Source organism: Neofelis nebulosa, chromosome 2 (assembly GCF_028018385.1).
Source record: "Neofelis nebulosa isolate mNeoNeb1 chromosome 2, mNeoNeb1.pri, whole genome shotgun sequence".
Classification (NCBI taxonomy): domain Eukaryota; kingdom Metazoa; phylum Chordata; class Mammalia; order Carnivora; family Felidae; genus Neofelis; species Neofelis nebulosa.
This window is the reverse complement of record NC_080783.1, coordinates 186,877,458-186,899,562: the sequence shown is the minus strand read 5'-3', so window position 1 is coordinate 186,899,562 and position 22,105 is coordinate 186,877,458. Positions and strand designations below refer to the sequence as shown.

The window sequence follows — 22,105 nt, the reverse complement described above, 5'->3', positions numbered from 1 at the left end:
ATTCAATAAATACATATTGAGCATCCTCTCTGTGACAGGCCCAGAAACAGTTCTTGTCCCATAGTCTAGTGCAGGGAGATGACAATATGACAGGTAATTTTAACTCTCTGTGCAAGTACAGAAAAATGAAACATAATCCAGTATTAGAAAGCCAACAAAGTCTTGTTGAAGCAGACAATGCTTAAATTAAGAGCTGAAATCTGTGCTGACAGCTCAGAGCCTGGAGCCTGCTTCGGATTCTGTGTCTCCTTCTCTCTCTGCCCCTCCCCTGTTTATGCTCTGTCTCGCTCTGTCTCAAAAATAAATTTAAAAACATTAAAAAAAAAAAAAAAAGAGCTGAAAAAAGGATGGATAGCTATAGGCTACTTCAAATGAACTCCTGGTCATGAGGACAGAATGCTTACTGACTTCCCACAAATGGTACTAGTCCATTCCACCAGTCAGGCTATAGTCTTTGTTACCTTATGATTCAGAGCAGGATAGGTGGTCCTACCAAGAGTTGTAAGCTATATGGCTCCTTACCACCCAAAGATAAAGAAAGTATGTAATGATAGCCTGGGTGTTCTATCCTAATTCCTAGCTATCATGTTTCTGTCCTTAGCTCATTCCATGAAGCTTGTGAATATATATACTAGGTTAGAACAGTCAAGAGAAAAGCTCCACTGAGATTTCCTAGGGACAGAAAAAAAAAGGTTTAAAATGTCCTTGTTTAACTTACTTCCACCATAGCTCCTGGGCTTTTCATTATTCCACCAGTGGGCTCAAAGAAGGCATCACTGGGGATATCCTGAGGCCTTCCTATGCAACCCCAGCCCACCAAAGCAGTCAAGAAGGAAAGTTGCCACTTAAAGACTTCAAGCAAGTTGGGACCAAGTTCTCAGATTTTCCCTTAACCAAACTGTACTCATTCTTTTCAAGCAGATAGAAATCTGCCAAAAACAAATCCTTGGGCAAAATGAAAGGTTCCAGAAAAGAATGACAGAGATTTGTAATTCGATAAAGATATCAAACACTCAACTGAAAACAACTTGTACTTAGTTTTTGAGCATCTAAAAATAGCACATATGCTCAATCTTTCTAATAAGCTGTCCCTAGGATGGGGATTTCATTGGCATAGTTTGTTCTTTGTTGTAACATGTCAGCTGTTTCATAAGACATGTAACAATAGTCCTTTTTCTACATCAAAGAATTTACATAACTAAACCTCTAACTAGTGTGTTGGTATCATTATCCTTATTTTCTAGGTTGTGAAACTGAGGCAGAGGGCAAATGAGGCTTGCCTTAGGCTAAAGAAAGATTCTTGTCTAGATTAAATAGAAAATTATCAACTCTGCAATCTATAAATTAAGAGAAGCCATGAGACCTGCAATATAAGGTTAAGTGTTTTAAACACAGGCTATAGAACTCTATTACAGATGTAGTTTGCTGAGGTCTCCTAAAGATACCTCACTAACCTGTTCTCAAAACACTTACCTAATAATTTATTCTGAAGCCAAGGGTCTAGAGTTAGAGTAGATTATAAGGACTGCTGATGCTTGTCTCTTGGAGGCAATAGGAGTGAAAAAAGCATGGACATTTGAGATGCACAAACGTACAGTATCTCAAAACCCAGGGCTGGGTTCTAGTCTGGCTCAGCACCTAACCAGATGTGGGATCTGGGGGAGATTATTTAAGCTCTCTGAGTATCAGTTTTCTCAACTGCAAAATAGAATACCAACTACCTTTCAAGGTGGGTATGGGGATTAGATATCCGTAGAAATCTACCTTTCAAGGTGGCTGTGGGGATTAGAAATCCAGAGTATACCTGAAAGATCTCCCTTGCGATCTTCAGAGCAAACATTCTGGGTAACTCCAAAGAAAATAAAATTTACGCCCTCATAATCAGCTAATAAATTAACTCCCTACTTTAGGGTCGTCTATAAGAACAGAAACTAAAGCTCTGAAGTAAATTAATTTTTCAAATGTACTCATTTATAAAGCTTTAGCAAATTTAAGTAGCCTCAAAAGGGTTTAACTGGTTACAGACATCTTGTGTGAATAATCAGCTGTTACTGCAAAGCAGGTCTCTGCTGCTTCTCCATTTCACTTTTCACCTGCCCTTCTATTCTCCTCCCTTCCAAGTTGTCCAATTTCTAAAAAAAAGATCAAATTAAACCTTAAATGTATATACTTCAGGATGCCACACAGAAAGAAAAAAAGACTACCACTTAGGTTATTTAATTTATATGTTTTCTTTTTTAGTATATTTCAAAGATATGTAGACCTAGGTAAAGTTTTAAAGGTGTATGTTTACACTGAGTGAGGCCATCAGATCATACAACATGAAACTAAAATATTCCCTCATAATCTCAGCTTTGTAATACTCCTTCAACTGTTAAAGTAGAGGATCTACCAACATTTTTATGCTTTTCTTGGAGTTATTCTATCCCTTTCACACTAAGAATATCTATCCCTATGTATCACCCCACTAGCACAAATTCCTAGTTTTCTTATAAAACTCAATTAAAAAGTGACATTCAAGAAGTGGTCTTTCTTCAATAAGTAGATCCAAGCAGTGTTTGTTGATAGTCTTACAGAGGGCACACAGTACTCTTCTAACTCTTCTTTACTATGTCCCTAATCCACTTCACTACTGCACTCAAATAACAATTCAATATCCACTGAGGCATGTGCCACTTGACCATACCTAGCAGACATCATCCTATTAATCCCTGATTACTTAATGCATTTACTGAGACTAAAGTACTTAATGCATAGTCTTTCTTTCCACCTCAGAAGTAGCTGGAGGATTAAATGAAATAATGCACATTAAGCGTTTAGCATGGAGGCTTCTGGTATTAGAAAACTGTGGGCTAAGAACCCCAAAATTGTGTTACAAACACCTAAAAATTTTGGAGAAGACTCAACAAAAAATTATTCCAGGTGTATTCAAACTTACAAGAAAGAAAGGGAAAATACCAAGTGTGAGAACTGAAGAAGGAAGTGAAAACTGAGCAGGAACCCTGGCTGCCTTAACTAGGGTTTTTAAGGGCTACATTGGGCCAAAAGATGTGGCTGGATGCTGGTATGAAGTAGGGAGTTTGAATGGAGACCCTGCATAAATGGAAACTCAGTGGAAGGGTAAACTTTGGGGTGGGGGGGGGGGCGCGGAGTCTACCTACAGCATAGAGAGTTATCAAGGAAACCTGTCTGTCTCTGCTTGGGCTTGGGACAAAAAATTCTGAAGGTCTATTATCTCTAACCTAGAAATCTATACAAAAGTAAGGTATCATTCAAGAGTAAGGAATGGAATAAAACATTTTCAAACATTCAAGTTCTCAAAATATTTACCTTCCATGCTCTCTCTTTAAGAAGCCAATAAAGGTTGAGTTCCTTTGAAATGAGGGAGTAAACCAAAGAGGAAACATGGGACCTAGGAACCAGGGTATCCAGCCCAGGAGAGAGAAGGGAATTCCTAGAATGATGGTGAAAAGTCCCAGGATGACAGCTCTGCAGCAGGCCTAGAGAGCAAACAGTAGAGATTTGAAGAGAGAATGGATGGCTCCTAACAGGGTTGTCTCAAAGGAAACAAAAACAAAAACAAAACAAAAAACTGGTATGTTTAAATATACTGATACATTTATGTTCCTTTTAGAAGTCTGAGGATGAAAAAAAAAAAAGTCTGAGGATGAATTAATGATGGAAACACAGAAAACCAAGCAACTTTGAAAGTGTGGCAATTGGTAACTCTAAGAAAACAAAACATTGCATATAGAAAAAGTAAAAACTTGTAAGGGATGACAGAACCATTTATCTTGATCCAGGCAGTAGTTATACAACAATAATACATTTGTCAAAACTCAGTACACTGAAAAGGGTGAATTTTTTCTCTCTATAATTTATACCTCAATAAATCTGATTTAGAAAAATTATAGAACTGTACATTTAAAATGGGCATATTTAGGGGCGCCTGGGTGGCTCAGTCGGTTGAGCGCCAACTTCGGCTCAGGTCATGATCTCGCGGTCCGTGAGTTTGAGCCCCACATCGGGCCCCTGTGCTGACAGCTCAGAGCCGGGAGCCTGTTTCAATTCTGTGTCTCCCTCTCTCTGACCCTCCCCCATTCATGCTCTGTCTCTCTCTGTCTCAAAAATAAATAAACGTTAAAAAAAAATTTTTTTTTTAAAAATGGGCATATTTATATCATATATAAATCATAATAAAATTGATTTTTAAAAAAGGAAGTATAATACTAGTATACTGCATGGTTAAGCTCTAAATAAGCCCTCATGATTGATTTAATAAAAAATTATGACATACCTGTATTTGGGAGATTAAGAAAGGGGAAGTTTGTATATGTATACACGGAAGGGCAGATGGGCTGGTAAGTGAACCACATCCTTATCTTTCACAGTAGAAATTCAATCGATCAACTAGAACTAAAACTAAAAAAATAGTAGTATAAATATGTTACTTACAAATACTGAGGACATTACCAGAAGGAAAAAGAGCTGAAAGTAGTTGCTTCTGAAGAGCAAAATCATGAATGAGCATTTTTGCTGAAAAAAGAAATGAATGAGGCAACATTCTAGAAAAAAAAAATCATGAATGAGGAAGGATAGTGCAGGAGACCTTTATCCTTCACTCAAAGTTTTACAGAACTGTTTGGTTAAGTTGTATACATTATGTACATCTACAAAGTACATACTAAAGAGAGAACGTGAAAACACAATTTAGGAATAAATTTGACAAAAGATAAATAAAGATTTTTATGATGAAAATTATAAAACTTTACTGAGATATATTTTAAAAGCCTGAAATAAGTGGAGAGATTCTAAGTGAATTTGAGCCTAAACTATGAAAAGCAAAACTAAAAATTTATGCAAAGTATCTTTAAGACCTCAGAAGGGAAGCCACCTGGGTGGCTGAGTGGTTAAGCGTCTGACTTTTGATCATATGGTTTTTGAGTTCAAGCCCCGCGCCGGGTTCTGCGCTGTTGGCATGAAGCCTGCTTGGTATTTTGTTTCATCTCTCTGTCCCTCACCTGCTTGTGCTCTCTCTCTCTCAAAAATAAGTAAATAAATGAACTTTATATGTACATATAAAAAGCTCATAAAGGGAAGAATTTCTAAATTGTGACAGAAATCACAAACCATAAAGGAAAAGAATGAAAAATCAATTACATTAAAATTTAAAATCTTCTATTTCTCCTAGATCTCAGACTGCAGTATCTAAACATCATTCTCCACAAAAAGAAACCAGGGCTTTTTTTTTTTTTAAACCTCTTTGTTGAGGTATGATTGACATGTAAAAAGCTGTACATAAGAAAATCAGGACTTTTTTAAATGTCTGATTTCAGAGCTGGATACAATGCAATAAGAAGTACACATATGAAACATTATTACAAAAAAAGTTGAAATTGAATCTAGCTAACATTTAGATCCAAATTACAATTTATAAGAAAATACTGGGAAAGAAAAACAAGTTAAGTGACATCAGTAGAGAGCAACCAGACACACGACAGATGTCAGAGATTCTACATGACAAATAACCTGTTTTCTTTGATAAGTCAGTGGCATAAAGCTTAACCAACTGAGCCACGCAGGCGCTCCAGACTGGGGGAAAACTTGTAACCATATAACTAAAGGATTAGTATACAGAATATACAGAGTATATGTATAAGTAAGAAAAAGATGGGATGCCTGGGAGGCTCAGTTGGTTGAGCATCCGACTCTTGATTTTGGCTCAGGTCATTGGTGGGTTTGAGCCCAGCATGGGCCTCTATGCTGACAGCATGGAGTCTGTTTGGGATTCTATCTCCCTCTCTCTCTACCCCTTCCCTGTTTGTGCTCTCTCTCTCAAAAATAAATAAATAGACATTTAAGAAAGAAAGAAAGAAAGAAAGAAAGAAAGAAAGAAAGAAAGAAAGAAAGAAAGAAAGAAAGAAAGAAAGAAAGAAAGAAAGAGGGAGGTATAACCCAAACACAAAATGGGCAAAGGATATGAGAAACTCAATGAAAAGGAAAACGACCAATATACCTAGCAAAAAAAAATCTCCCCCAAAGCCTCAATTTCACAAATAATCAAGGAAACGCAAATTAAACCAAGAATGAGGTACCATTTCACACCCATCATATTAATGAAAATTTAAGTTTGAGAATACCAATTGTTAATAAGGACAGGCAGAAATCAGAACTCTAATTCATACTACCGGTGGGAATGTAGACTAATATGACTGTATTCATATTTGCCAGTATCTAGTAAAGCTGGAAATGCACATACCTTATGATCCGCACATCACTCCTAGGTGTCTATCTTCAAAACAAGAGCACAAAGAAACTGGTGCAAGGATGGACGTTGTAGTACTATACATGATGCAAGAAAAGAAAGCAAACTAACTGTCCCAAGAAGAGGACTGGATAAAAACTCTTAACAAGGACTCAGTTCCAATTTGGAGAGACTGCCTCTGCAAGGAAAGTTTTTGCTAAGCTCATGCCAGAAAGAAGAGAAGGAAGGCCTTTGTCCATCAAGTCCTTAGCCAAATCTTATTCTGCCTAGCCTCAATTTTTCCCTCTCCAGTGGATACAAATATTGACCTTCCCCATAACCCCGATCAATCCAAACATGTCTTCTCCTCTATACCTAGACACCTGAGCAGTGGTAAAAGACAGAAAAACAAGAAAAAAAATTTACCACGACTGTACTAATTGTGGTAATTATAATTTATATTCTTCAACCCCAGCTATACTCCTGATGCTGCTCAGGTCTCCTTCTCAGTGTCCATAGTCAGCTCTCTCCCATTTTCCAGTGACAATTCTAAAGCTTCACTACTCACAGGTCCCAATCCCATCACGTTTCTCTCTCCACATTCTCAACAGACAAATGCACCTCCTACTTCATCAAGAATACAGAGGCCTCAGGAGTGAATTTTTTTAATTCCTATCTCTCCTTCTTGATCTGCTTTTGAGTTTCCCTTTCTTCCTATCTTCTCATTTCAGTGGAAGATATAGTCTTCCTCTTGCCCAAAGCTGCTCCTTCATTCCTTCTTGTCTCCTTGGGGACCTCATTCATCATTTATCTTTCTTCTATACCTCTCACTGGCCCTTCTGCTCTCTCATAAAAATGTTCAAGCTGCTTCCATCTTAAAAATACACTTGGGGAGGGGTGCCTGGGTGGCTCAGTCAGTTAAGCGTCCGACTTCGGCTCAGGTCATGATCTCGCGGTCTGTGGGTTCGAGCCCCGCGTCGGGCTCTATGCTGACAGCTCGGAGCCTGGAGCCTGTTTCAGATTCTGTGTTTCCCTCTTTCTCTGACCCTCCCCTGTTCATGTTCTCTCTCTGTCTCAAAAATAAATAAATGTTAAAAAATTTTTTTTTGAAAAAAAAAATACACTTGGGGAGCCTGGGTGGCTCAGTCAGTTAAGCATCTGACTTCGGCTCAGGTCATGATCTCACAGTTCATGAGTCTGAGCCCCATGTTAGGCTCTAGACTGACAGTGCAGAACCTGCTTGGGATACTCTCTCTCCCTCTCTCTCTCTCTGCCCCTCCCCAACTGGTGCTGTCTCCGTCTCTCTCGAAATAAGTAAATGAACTTTAAAAAAATAAAATGAAGGGAAATAAAATCTTTAATGGGGTGCCTGGGTGGCTTAGTCGGTTAAGCATCTGACTTTGGCTCAGGTCATGATCTCATGGTTCATGAGTGTGAGCCCTGCATTGAACTCTGCACTCTCAGTGCAGAGCCTGCTTGGGATACTCTCTCTCTCCCTCTCTTTCTGCCCCTCCCCAGCTTGCTCGCTCTCTCAAAAAATAAATAAATAAACATAAACAAATACGTAAATAAAATCTTTAAAAAATTAGATAAATAAAAATGCTTTTGGAAATCCAGACAAAAAGACCAACTCACTCATAAGGGAAAGAAAGATTTTTCACCTGTACTTTTTTGAACAGCAACATTATATAACATAATCCATGAGAGAATTTAAGATATTTAAGAAAAAAATGTGAGTCAAGGATTTCATATCCATATAAATTAGCTTTGAAATATAAAGGCTGCAGATAATCTGCTAAGCATTGATATCATGAAGACTTCTTAAGGAATCTACTAGAAATAAGCCTCAGATAGCCAAATGCCTGGAGAGACAAGGACTACGGCCTGGTGGCAGTGATCATTAACCGCTACCACATCACAAAAAGAGAGACAATCTGGGCTGCATGGATAGCTTAGTAGGTAGACCATGCAACTTGATCTCAAGGTTGTGAATTTGAGCCCCATCTTAGGCGTGGAGCCTACTTAAAAGAGAGAGAAAGAGAGAGAGAGAATCAGCAAATATGTGCCTCCAGATAGAAGAACACAACACCACCTATGAAAGTCTTGCCCCAAAATTCAAAACCTGAGTTTAATGGAGCCTTTAGGTCCAACTACCAATACCAACACCAATATATATAGAGAGATACTTATTAAACAACACCACATGGTTGCAATCAACAAAATGCAGACTGTGGGAGGGAAAATATACAAGAAAAAGATCCAATTTCTCCAGCAAATAAATTAATGGGAAAAAAGAGATAGAAGTAAAATTTATATATTAAAAGAGACATTTCAACCAATTGTAATGTACACACTAAAAAATATTTTAAAGTTATATTTATAAGGCAACTAGAAACTCATACACTGATTGGATATTTGACGATACTAAAGAATTATCAGTTTGTTTTTTTAGGCATTATAATGGCATTATAGTTTTATTCTTATTTTACTTTATTTTTAAATGTTTATTTTTGAGAGAGAGAAAGCATGCAAGCTGGAGAGGGGCAGAGAAAAAGGAGGACAGAGTATCTGAAGAGGGTTCTGCGCTGGCAGCAGACAGCCCGATGCAGGGCTCGAACTCATGAACCATGAGATCATGACTTGAGTCAAAGTTGGACACTTAGCTGACTGAGCCACTCAGGCTCCCCAGTTTTTTCATTTTTTAAAGAGCTCTCAAAAAATGATCTCATCTTAGTAGTATATTCTGAAATGCTTAGAGATGAAATAATATGATGTCTGAGATTTGTTTTAAAAGAACATGAGAGGGAGCAAGATAGGTGGGGATATAGATGAAATGAGATTTGCCATGGGTTAATAACTTTTGACAATGTAACCATGTAATAGATACATTGGCAATATTCTATTTTTGTACATATTTGAAGTTTTCCCTAATAAAAAATTTTTTTAAACTATGGTCCATAATTGGTATTTAATAAATTAAGCAATTATAATCATTAGTATTAGTTGACTCTCAATAAATATTTGCTAACTGAATGAGTTCAGACATAGATAAGACTGAATCATCCATCAACAAATATGAAACATTATTGTGAAGAAGATTTAAAATCTAAGAATTTTCAGGGGGTGCCTGGGTGGCTCAGTTGGTTAGGTGATCAACTTCAGCTCAGGTCATGATCTCACAGTTTGTGAGCTCGAGCCCCACGTTGGGTTCTGTGCTGACAGCTCAGAGCCTGAAGCCTGCTTTGGATTCTGTTGTCTCCCCCTCTCTCTACCCCTCCCCTGCTCATGCTCTGTGTCTCTCTGTCTTTCAATAATAAATAAACATTAAAAAAATTTTTTTTTAAATCTATGAATTTTCATGTCATCAACACCAACTATAAGAATGGAGCTCACTCACCCACGGTGTGGGAGAATGAATGAACCAATAATCTCTCTTGGTAAGTCAGAGAAAGAGGGTGGGCAGATGAAATAAAAAGTGAGAAGCCAGTAAGTCAGCAAAAATTGTGGCATAAGATAAGGCAAAATGAAGTAGAAAACAGTGCCAGAAGAATAAAGCCAAATGAAATATATGTCTGTTAGTTGAAAAAACACATAGCAAATATGATGTTCAGCTTCAATATCTAATATGCAGATGTGATGGAAGTTTCCACATATAAAATATATTTAGCAAATGCAATGTAAATGAAAAAAATTATAAATTAAATTTAAGCAAAAAAGTCAGATAAAGCTAACATACTATTGTGGTCTGAGAAAAGCCATGTGGGATAACCTCACAGTAATATTTGGGGAACTCAATCTGGAGGAAATAGGTAAAGATAAAAGAACTAAAAGCTAATAAACTCCCAAATCTCAAAGGGAATATTATCTTACCTAAAATCTTATTTAAAACAGACCAAGAGTCCTCAAATGTTTAAGAAGCTGCTTTGTGGGTACAGGGTAAGAGAAATAAATTGGTTCAATAGGGCAATGCTTTTAAACCATGGCACAGCCTGGGGGTACAACTTCCTATTTTAGAGAGGTACTTGCTATCTCTTAGTGAACACCAACAAACTGCCTTCTCAGACTATTTCACTTTCTTCAACTGTTTATATGTATTTCTATTGCCTTTCCTACAAGATCGTGTTGATCCCAACCAGACAGTTCTAAATTTTGGCTTAGCTCAGGTCTTACTTTGATCTCAATGGCTATTTAGGAGTCTACTATGTTTCTCCGCAGGTTAGCTTTGCTGCCTCTGCTCTAGGTTGGAATGCAAGTTGATGTGAAGTCAGGATTTCAGGAGCCATTGGTAAAGGAGAAACCAAGTAGAGATAGCAAAGACAACAGAGACTTGCTAGCTAAAGTCACAGCTTGAGAAGAAGGCACAGAGGTAGGATTATACGTAAAAGGTGTCATGTAAGTGATGTAGAAACAAAGGGATAAAGGAAGAAAAGAAATGAGATTGTGCAGAGTGAATTAATGAGGACTCTTATGTTATGTTCAAGGGGGAGCCCTAAAATAAGGATCAAATGATCAAAACCATAGGAAGGAGCAGTAACTTGAGAGTAAAGTATTCTATCAGCAGTTACTATACTCGCCTCCACATGCCCTCTTCTATTTATAGTTGGCATTACCACTTCTCAAGCCTCTAAGAGTTATACAGGTCTCACATGAGACTTCTAGGATCTCCAGTTCCAGGTAAGGGTAAAAATATTCCTAAGATTTAGACTTAGGGAGCAAAGAGAGATTGTACCTCCATCCTAAACTTTTAAACAGTAGCTGAAAGAGCCCCTGGCTAGTCCACTAAACACCCTAAGATTCTTGGTAAACTTGGCATCTGTTCCTGCGAAAGAACAGAATTATCATTTCATTTTCCTAGTGAAATTCCCCATATTCTCCCTAAGGAAAGAAGCAGCTGCACTCCAGAAAGTAACACACCCAACATAACGGAATTGGAAAACTCCACTCCAGTCAGAAACACCAAAACCTACTTGGATGGAAGCATAGAAAAACAGAAAGAGAGGCCATAAGTGAATGGAAAATGCCTATTACATATTGCACTGGAGATCCTGGCTAGGGCAATAAGTTCCAAAAAAAAAAAGCATAAAGATGAAAAAAGAGGAGGTAATACTGTTTTTATTTACAATCAACATGATGATGTATATAGAAAATCCTAAAGAATCTACAATTTAACAAAGTCAATATAGAAAACATGATTTTATGCAATAAACAATTGATAATAGAGTAAAAAGCACCAGTTATAATAACATCATTAAGGGTCGCCTGGGTGCCTCAGTTGGTTAAGCGTCCAACTTCGGCTCAGGTCATTATCTCACAGTTTGTGGATTTGAGCCCCATGTTGGGCTCGCTGCTGTCAGCACAGAGCCCATTTTGGATCCTCTGTCTCCCTCTCTCTCCATCCCTTCCCTTCTCGCTCACGTGTGTGCTCTCTCTCAAATAAATAAACATTAAAAGAAATCATTAAAAACATTTACCTAAGAAAAAATTTACCAAAAGATGTTCAAAGCTTCTACACTGAAAATTATAAAACACTATTGAGAGGAATTAAAGGAAATCTAAATAAACAGATGTTCAAGATTAGAAGAATCAATATTAAAATATCAATTCTCCCCAAACTGATCTATAGATTCAGTTCAATTCGTACTATAAATCTAAAATAATGAAGACAGGGGCGCCTGGGTAGCTCAGTCGGTTGAGCAGCTGACTTCTGCTCAGGTCATGATCTTGTGGTTCCTGAGTTTGAGCTCCACGTGGGGCTTTGGGCTGACAGCTCAGAGTCTGGAGCCTGCTTCAGATTCTGTGTCTTCCTCTCTCTCTCTGCCCCTCCCCCACTCACCCTGTTTGTCTGTCTGTCTGTCTGTCTCTCTCTCTCAAAAATAAACATAAAAAAAATAATGAAGACATTATTCAATGTGGTATTGAAGTAAAGACAATGAAACAAAATAGAGAAAACAGAAATTGGCCACATACAGTCAGTTGATTTTCAGTGAAGGCACCAGTGCAATTCCATGGGGAAAGTAAAGTCTTTTTAACAAATGGTGCTGGAACAAATATCCATATAGAAAAAAAGTGAACCTTTATCCTTATATCACACCACATACAAAATCAAATCAAGATGCAGTAGATATCCAACCATATTTTAGAAGTAAACATAAGAGAATATCTTCACAAGCTTGGGATAGGCAAAGATTTCTTAGAAAGGGCACAAAAACTGTATTAACCACAAAAGAAAAAAAATCAGTAATCTGAATTTCAGCAACATTGAAAACTTATGGTCATGAAGAGACACCATTAAGAAAGAAAAAAGGCAGGGGTGCCTGGGTGGCTCAGTCGGTTAGGTATCCGACTTTTGATTTCAGCTCAGGTCATGATCTCATGATTTGTGAGATTGAGCCCTGCCTGGGGCTCTTTGCTGGCAGCGTGGAGCCTGCCTGGGATTCTCTCTCTCCCACTCTCTCTCTGCCCCTCCCCTGCTCATGTGCGCACACTCTCTCTCTCTCAAAATAAATAAATACTTAAAAATGAATAAAGTAAAAAGGCAAGCCACACTAGCAGAAGATATTCACAACACATATCTGACAAAAGACTTACATCTAGAATATATAATTCTAGATGTAAAATACAATTTCTGTAATCAATAATTAAAAGGTAAACAACTCAATTTAAAAACAGGCAAATGCTTAAAATGGTGATTAGTGGGGTGCCTGGATGGCTTAGTCAGTTAAGCATCCAACTCTTGATTTTGGCTCAGGTCATGATCTCATGGTTTTGTGGGTTCCAGCCCCAAGTTGGGTTCTGTGCTGCCAACAGAAAGCCTGCTTGGGATTCTCTAGCTCTCCCTCTCTCTTTGCCGCTACCCCACACGTTCTCTCTCTCCCTCTCTTTCTCTCTCTCTCTCTTCCCACCCAAAATAAATAAAAATGAACTTTTTAAAAAAAATTAAAGAAGAAAAGGTGGTTAGCATCATTACAATCAGAGAAATGCAAATTAAAACCACAATGAGTGGGGCGCCTGGGTGGCTCAGTAGGTTGGGCATCCGACTTCAGCTCAGGTCATGTTCTCACAGTTTGTAGTTCGAGCCCCGCATTGGGCTCTGTGCTGACAGCTCAGAGCCTGGAGCCTGCTTCGGATTCTGTGTCTCCCTCTCTCTGGCCCTCCCCTGCTCACACTCTGTCTCACTCTCTCTCTCAAAAATAAATAAACATTAAAAAAAATTTTTTTTAAAACCACAATGAGTAACTACTCCATAGTTAGCCACTAGAATGGATAAAATGTAAAAGACGATACCAAGTGTCAATGAAGACGTGCAGCAAATGCAACCCTTACACATTGTTGATGGAAGTATAAAATGGTATAACCACTTGGAAAATTATTTGGTAGTTTCTAGTAAAGTAAACCCTACAACCTAGAATATTTTCACAAAAGACTTGCAGAACAATGTTCCTAACAGCTTTATTCATGACATCCCCAAATTAGAAACAACCCAAATGGCCATCAACAGGTAAATAAGTAAACAGTGGTATACTTATTCAATAGAATAAACACACACACACACACACACACACACACACACACACACGTTATACTTGCAATAAGAGTCTGAAAAATATTACATTAAACTAAAGAAACCAGACTAAAATGGTATGATTCCATTTATACCTAGTTCATGAACAAAGTTAACATGTGAGTTAACTCAAGGGGGGTAGGGCGCTGGAAGGTTGAGGGTAGCTTACTAAAAAGAAGTAAAAAGGAACTTTTAGAGGTAATGGAAATGTTCTAGATTTGGGTAATGGTAATCAGGGTGTATATATCTGTCAAAATTTATTGAACTGTATACTTAGTATCTGTGTATTTTACTGTATGTAAATTATTTCCCAATAAAGGTGGGATGGCGGGAAAGGCCTAGTACATTTCTACATTAATTTTTTGTTCTTTAGTGCATAGGTAGGTTGAAACTATTAATCTGTTTGTAGTCATGAGAAATACCCAGAGAGTCTGCTCCCCAATTCAAACAAGATGCCAACATTATCATACAGATTGAATTTTTCCCAAAGGACATCAATTTCAAAATAATTTACAGTGGATATTTCTCAGCTCATAGGCCACAGGCCACCAGGGAGACTATGTCCTCATATCCATAAGCCCTTGTTAGTATCTAATCAAAGTAGACCAAAAGGTCAAATATTAACATGTTGCAGGGGTGGGGGTCTGGAATTTTTGAAAGTTCCTTTATATTTCTTTCCAGTCAACCTGTCATCTGCAAAGTCAACGGTCGCTTTCATTTTTATCACTATAGATTAAATTCACTTGTTCATGAACTTCATTTAAATGGAATCTTTTAAAGCACATTTGAAGTACACCTCTTTCATAGGGATGTACAATTACTCAAAAATATTGGAAACCAGTGCCTGTGACAACTAAACACCTAAATCTTCATTAATATATGTGCTGCCGAGGCAAGCACACCTAAATCTTCATTAATAATCAAAATAGGGGTGCCTGGCTGGCTCGGTCAGAGGAGCACGTGACTTCTGATATGGAGTTTAAGCCCCACATTAGGTACAGAGATTACTTACATAAATGAATAAATACATAAACTTTAAAAAAATAATCAAAAGCAGTTGAAGAGTACATGGGGCAACAAAATATGTGATGCAAAAATATATTTTCAAAAAAGCACTGTAAGCTGTAATGCACTGTGAAAACACCAATGATATTTATCTTCAGTAAACAATAAAAATTAAGAAATAGCTTCTCACCTTAAGTTTTGGATATATTTGGCGCAGAGAATCTGCAGTTCCCTTGTCAGCTTCATCAGTAATACATACAACATCTAGCTTCATTTTCATCTTGAATTCTGCGGATAGAGCCTTTTGGACATCCCTGGTTGTAATGACAATGACTTCTACAGCACAAAACAAAAAAAGAAGGAAAGACACAAAAACTCGCTTTCATTTAGACAGTGGTTTCACTATTTCAATTAGATTTGGTCTCTTTCTAGATTTATTTATTGTTTTTTTTTTTTTTTAATTTTTTTTTCAACGTTTTTTATTTATTTTTGGGACAGAGAGAGACAGAGCATGAACGGGGGAGGGTCAGAGAGAGAGGGAGACACAGAATCGGAAACAGGCTCCAGGCTCCGAGCCATCAGCCCAGAGCCCGACGCGGGGCTCGAACTCACGGACCGCGAGATCGTGACCTGGCTGAAGTCGGACGCTTAACCGACTGCGCCACCCAGGCGCCCCTATTGTTATTTTTTTAAGTTTATTTATTTTGAAAGAGACAGAGAGTGTGAGAATCACAGTCTCTGTGTTGTCAGTGCAGAGGCTGATGCAGGGCTCAAACTCACAAAACTGCAAGATCATGACCTGAGCCGAAATCAAGAGCCAGATGGATACTTAACTGACTGAGCCACCTAAGAGCCCCTGTTTCTAACTGTAATAATAATAGCTAATATTATTGAGTCTTTTCAATGTATTTTACATGCATTCTCTCAATTCTTACAAAAACTCATTTTACAAATGAGGAAACCTCGACTAAAAGATATTAAGTGACTTTGTTCAGGGTCACACAACTAGTAAGCAATGGACTCAAGATAAAACTCAGTTCTGATGATTCGAGCCCACACTTTAGTATATTACATGCCACTTCTTGATGTAAAGAACTCAGAAGAGCATTCATCGAATCATACACAAACAGGATTACATTTTAAAATTTTCATTCACTACAAAGGAGCTATCACCACTTCCCACCAAGCAGCCATAAGTGTTTCATTGAGGATCACAATGAACCCTACTAAGAAGCAATTTCCATAAAACAGAGGTCTTCATCTTATCCGTATAGCTGTCAACCAATGACAGGAAACTTGGGGTTTTGTTATCTTTGGGATTTTTGGTAGGGTAATGTAATTCACTACAACATAACATGTGTTGCTGATGTTTGAAGATCAGATTTTAGTGTCTCTAAAGTGAAACAATTTCCACTTGTTCTGTGATAGTGTTCTAGGTAACAATTATGTCTCCCTTTCACTGTAATCATATTTTTCTCTTCTTTCTTCCTCTTTCTTTCTTTCTTTTCCAAATCATTTAACTTCCCTTCCTTCCTTCTCTCTTCTTCCATTCCCCACTTTGCTTTCTTTTAGTCACTAACTCATTCATCCAATAAATACAAACACTTTTAATATGAAAAGGAAAAACAGGCACTGAGAAGTCAGAAATGGAACTCAACATGGTTCCTATTCTTTTTTTTTTTATGTTTCTTTTTTTTTTTTTTTCCAACGTTTTTTATTTATTTTTGGGACAGAGAGAGACAGAGCATGAACGGGGGAGGGGCAGAGAGAGAGGGAGACGCAGAATCGGAAACAGGCTCCAGGCTCCGAGCCATCAGCCCAGAGCCTGACGCGGGGCTCGAACTCACGGACTGCGAGATCGTGACCTGGCTGAAGTCGGACGCTTAACCGACTGCGCCACCCAGGCGCCCCAACATGGTTCCTATTCTTTTTTTTTTATTTTAATTTTTTTTTTTTTTTTTCCAACGTTTTTTATTTATTTTTGGGACAGAGAGAGACAGAGCATGAACGGGGGAGGGGCACAGAGAGAGGGAGACACAGAATCGGAAACAGGCTCCAGGCTCCGATCCATCAGCCCAGAGCCTGACGCGGGGCTCGAACTCACGGACCGCGAGATCGTGACCTGGCTGAAGTCGGACGCTTAACCGACTGCGCCACCCAGGCGCCCCACATGGTTCCTATTCTTAAGAAACTTAAGATGGAGAAATTATACATAGAAATGACTAAGGAAGGCTTTCTGGAAGGGATGGCCTTTGAGATAGGTCAAAATAAATTCAAGTCCAACAAACATTTTTTTAGTACACACTGTATGTAAATGCTGATATTACAAAGATGAATGAGATATAGTACCTGCTCTCAGAGATATCAGTCTCCCAGGCCACTAATTATAGCATAAAACAGGCCTTGGGTAGTACTGAGACAGAAAAACACAGTGAGATGGAACCACAGAGGACAGGATGATTGATGCTGTTTAGAATTTCAAAGAGATGGTACCATTTTGGAGAGGACATTTTAGGTAGAGTGGATAGAGTGAAGGGAATAACTGCATATGTGGGACAGTCTAATAACTGGACTAAGACTCTTGTGGAGAGAAAGAAAATGCTAAGCAGGGCCACATTAACTTCTCTAAACTCGCGAACAATATGAACAAAGTGAATAAAGATTTTGCTATCAAACTCCAGAATCTTGGGACGCCTAGGTGGCTCAGTTGGTTAGGCGTCTGACTTGGGCTCAGGTCATGATCTCACAGTTTTTGAGTTCAAGCCCTGCATTGGGCTCTGTGCTGACAGCTCAGAGCCTGAAGCCTGCTTCGGATTCTGGGTCTCCTTCTCTCTCTGTTCACCCTCCCCCACTTGTTCTCTGTCTCTCTCTCTCTCTCAAAAATAAATAAATGTAAAATAAAAAAAAAAAAATTAACTCCAGAATCCTGTGTTTAGGAGGCACTCCTCAAATCTCTCTCTCCCTCCCTCTACCCCTCTCCCATGCTTACCCACGCTCTCTCTTTTAAAAAAAAAAAAAAAGAAAGAAAAGAAAGAAAGAAAGAAGAAAAAAAAATCTTTTCTAAAACAGATCTCTTTTTTTGGTTTGTTTTTAATTTTAGGGAGAGAGAACACAGGTGGGGGAGAGTGGCAGAGAGAGGGAGGGACAGAGAGGAGAGGGAGAGAGAATCTCAAGCAGGCTCCATGCTCAGTGTGGAGCCCAATGTGGGGCTCAATCCCATGACCCTGGGATCATGACCTGAGCTGAAATCAAGAGTCAGGCACTCAAACTACGGAGCCACCCAGGCGCCACCTAAAACATATTTCTTAAAAAAAATTTTTTAATGTTTATTTTTGAGAGAGAGAGACAGACAGAGTGTGAGTGGGGGAGGGGCAGAGAGAGGAGACAGAATCTGAAGCAGGCTCCAGGCTCTGAGCTGTCAGCACAGAGCCTGATGTGGGGCTCCAACTAGTGAACCATGAGATCAAGACCTAAGCTGAAGTCAGACGCTTAACTGACTGAGTCACCCAGGAGCCTCTAAAACATATCTCTTAACATCAGTGTCATAAAGACTACTGCATAGAAATGTTCACAGGTTTGTCTCAGGAAGGCAGTTCTCATGGTGGAATGAACACCAGAATACAAGACTGTGCCCCAGGATCTGACACTACTTCCATCTGGTACTCAGAGTTGCTATATCTAACTATAGGACACCTCAAACTCATTGTGGCCAAAGCTGAACTCATTATATTCATTCAAACCTATTCGTTGACTCATATTACCTTTCCTAGTTACTGGTATCACCATCTAGTCACCTACTCACCCAAGCAAAAAGTAGAGGGAACTCTTCTCTCTTTTTCCACTCTCCCTCTCCATTAATCATCAACTTTGTCAAATGTTCCTTCTTCTCCATCCTTAGTGCTACTTCTTTAGTTCAGGCCCTCTTTTTTACTGGTGTGGACTTCTGTATCAATTTCCCAACTCATCTCCCTGCTTGTAGCCTTGAGTCATTCAAATCCATTCTTTATAGAGATTCCAAAGCAATATTTCTAAAATGAGCGTTTAGGGGGACCTGGGTGGCTCAGTCGGTTGAGCATCCGACTCTGGCTCAGGTCATGATCTCATGGTTCATTAGTTCAAGCCCCACATCGGGCTCACTGCTGTCAGCACAGAGCTTGCTACAGATCCTCTGTCCTCCTCCTCTCTCTCTGAGCTTCCCATGCTTGTGCTCTCTCTCAAAAATAAATGAAATATTAAAAAAAATTTTTTTTTTAATAAAAAATAAAATGTGCATCTCAGTTGTCAAATATATTAATTACCATAAAGTTGTTCATAATATTCACTTATCTTTTTAATGTCTGTAGGATCTGTAGTCTTGTCCCCTCTCTTTATATTTGTATCACCCCACTAGACTTTAAGGTTCTAGAAATCAGGGCCTAAGTTACCTTTCCAATTCTGTACCCCTTAATATATTAATATATCACCTGATACATATAGATTCATAGTAAGTACTGACTATGAGGTACTGACTTGGAATCCCTCTGTGCTCTTTCTGATATCCTTATAGGAGTAATCTTGGATCATTGTGGAGAGCAGCTCTAAAACAGTAATAGCATTATCTTCTCAACCTTTTTTACATAGCAATAGAGTACTTCTATGTTCTTAATTAAAAGAGGCCAGTCTCCAGCCAATGCTGAGTCCTGGTCTTCTCTCATTCATCCTCTCTCACTCTCATAAAGCCGACAAATCATTGGGATCAAACATCCCCAAGGTTTTATGAGTACATCTCATTGCCATAGCTCACCTTCAAATCCAACACGCTCAAGCAGGTTCAGTGGGTACCAAATTAAAGGTTTGTTCCCAACTGGAAGCAGAGGTTTGGGAATGCTGGAAGTCAGGTCTGTCATCCGAGATCCCCCTCCAGCTGCCATCACTACTGCTTGAAATTCCATTTTCACAAACAGCTATCACAGAGAAAAACAATTAACAGGGGAAAAAAAGTAACAAATTCAAAGCATACATAGTACTAACCCTATTTCTATTTAGGTTACTGATAATCACTTATGTCAAATGTGTCACTTCCAACTCCAATAACCACAATAAGAAAATCTCCTTAGCTACAGTATAAACATCACCTTTATCACATTTTCTGACTCACCAATATAAACTCTCAGCTCCAGCCAGGGCAGATGGGCTGAAGGAGAGATATGAATTAAAGAAACCTGGCCCTTTCCCTTGAGGTGCTCACAATTAAGTGGAGAAGATAAATTCAGTAAATTATAACATACTATCATTAGTGTCGTGGCAGGAATATATCAAAGATGCAGTAGGCATTTGGTGAAGGTAATACCTAAGTATTCCTAGAAAAGACAGGGAGTTTTACAGGAAGGTAATATTTGAGGGGACTTTTGAAGGAGTAAGAGTTTACCAAGTGGGCTTCTGATATGAGTTCTAATTTCTTGAAAAAATCTGGAAACTTCTGACTAGAATTAACAGCATAAATACAAGCATACTAGGTTTCTGAAAAGTATGAGATGACTTAAGATTCCTCCAATAATTCAGCCATCTGCTCTCTTCACATTATCCCCAACTGTGAAAGATATTACTGTAAACACAAATGTAGGGATGTATCTGAATCTAGATTTGCAGAGCCCAATAGTAGAAACAAATCAGATTAATTCCTTTTTCTAAACTCAAGGTAATAAACAAACCTGTTTGACCTTCAAAAGAATCTCTTTACAGCAGCTACCACAGAAAAGGTGCACGGTAAAAGGTCATAAATCCTTACTGGCTTAAAAGTACTCCTTGATTTACAACAAATGATAAAACTTTTTAAGTACCAGTTTGAAATGCAATGTTCAGAAAAAAAAAATCTGAAACCAAATTGGCAAATAATGCTACACCCTCCCCTGTAATTATGATCAGTCCTGGGTCCTCATCATTATTTAAACTGCAGCAGTTACACCCGGTACACCCAAGGCACAAAGTGAAGCCTCCTGAACAACATCCACAACTTAAAGATATGGTAATTTCAATTTCAGCAACCACTGCCTCAGAATGGAATTTAACTTCAATGTGGTACTGTATAACTCCTATCACATCTGATGTTATTATGAAAAGAGCATGGGACCTTTCAGAGTCAAAAGACCAGATTTTGAGTTCTGGTTCTGCCACGTCTAGGTGAGATGACCAGTGGCCTGACATTTAAAACTCTGAGTGTCCTCAGTTCCTGGAAGGGAGCCTGGTTTAAGCTCATAGACCCTTCAGATGGCTGGATTTGAATTCTAACCCTAACCCGCATTAGTTGTGTGAACTAAGGCAAGCTTCATAAATTCTCTTTGTCTCAGTTTTATTTTGTAAGATGAGGATAATTACTATTTCACAGCGTTGTTTTGAAGAGTAAATAAGTTAATCTATGTAAAGCACACAAAATAATGTCAATCCCACAATAAGCACTGTGTCTGACATCATTAGACAGAGGCTAGGTCATGGAAAGCCTTTTATGCCAAATGAACCATGCTGTTGCATAATTCTGGTCTTTGTGTTGCTCCTCTTGCTTCCTAGATTGCCTTTCTCCTTTGCCTAGAAATCACCTACTTAAGCTAAGAATCATCTTTCTTAAAAAAACATTCCTAACCTCTCCTATCCTCCTGGTAGAAGCAACTCCTTCCCTCTTAGGTGCTTCCATTCTACCATGTACAGATCATCTCTGTCTTCCCAGGCTTTATTGCACATATATTTAAATGTCTGTATCTCGTGAGTTCCTTGAAGGCAAGGACCGTGTCAACACTGTATTCTCAGTACCTAACACAATTTCCATCAGATGCCTGGCATTCAATCAGTGTTTGTGGAATAAGCATCTGTGAACATCTCAACAACCGCCTGTAAAAGTCAAGCTCAAACACGTGAAGGGACATTAGACCCCAGGTCACCAGGATCTAAGGTTTCTGCTCTCCGCAAGGCTCTCGGTGATAATCATGAACATAACTAACCATGATCCAGACAGATTGTCAAATGCCTCAATGTCACTGACACGACTCTGGGTGATAAGAATCACAACGAGTCTCGTTAGCCTCCCAAGGTTTAGAGTGGGGGGTTCATGGCATCTCATACATGCCTCCATCATGGCACTCGTTGCCTTCTCCTTTTGTACACTGGTAAGATAAAACACTATCATAATTGGGTCTCTCATCTGGACTTTATTGCATTCCTATTTCTATTTCATTGGCTTGCCCCTAAACAACTAAAAATAGGCAGAATAAATAAATGAAGGGCTGAAGTGGAAAGAGTTCAGGCACTGTGCTGAGTGGTCCAGG

The 22,105-nt window shown here is 38.7% G+C and overlaps 1 protein-coding gene across 4 annotated transcripts in view; it reads right to left on the bottom strand.

Moving 5' to 3' along the window:
• The window catches only part of EIF2B3 (eukaryotic translation initiation factor 2B subunit gamma), a 120,525-nt gene that overhangs the window by 97,967 nt on the left and 453 nt on the right, over positions 1-22,105 (bottom strand). For 3 of the 4 annotated variants that reach the window (XM_058717631.1, XM_058717634.1, XM_058717632.1), the window contains exons 2-3: positions 19,594-19,753; positions 15,001-15,146 (exon numbers count right to left, since the gene is read on the bottom strand). In XM_058717631.1, the coding sequence (XP_058573614.1) occupies positions 15,001-15,146; positions 19,594-19,741 (294 nt within the window). In that variant the 5' untranslated portion in view covers positions 19,742-19,753. Of the gene's footprint in view, positions 1-3,330; positions 3,501-4,297; positions 4,423-15,000; positions 15,147-19,593; positions 19,754-22,105 lie in introns of those variants that run through there. The other variant, XM_058717633.1, reaches the window with a different exon arrangement.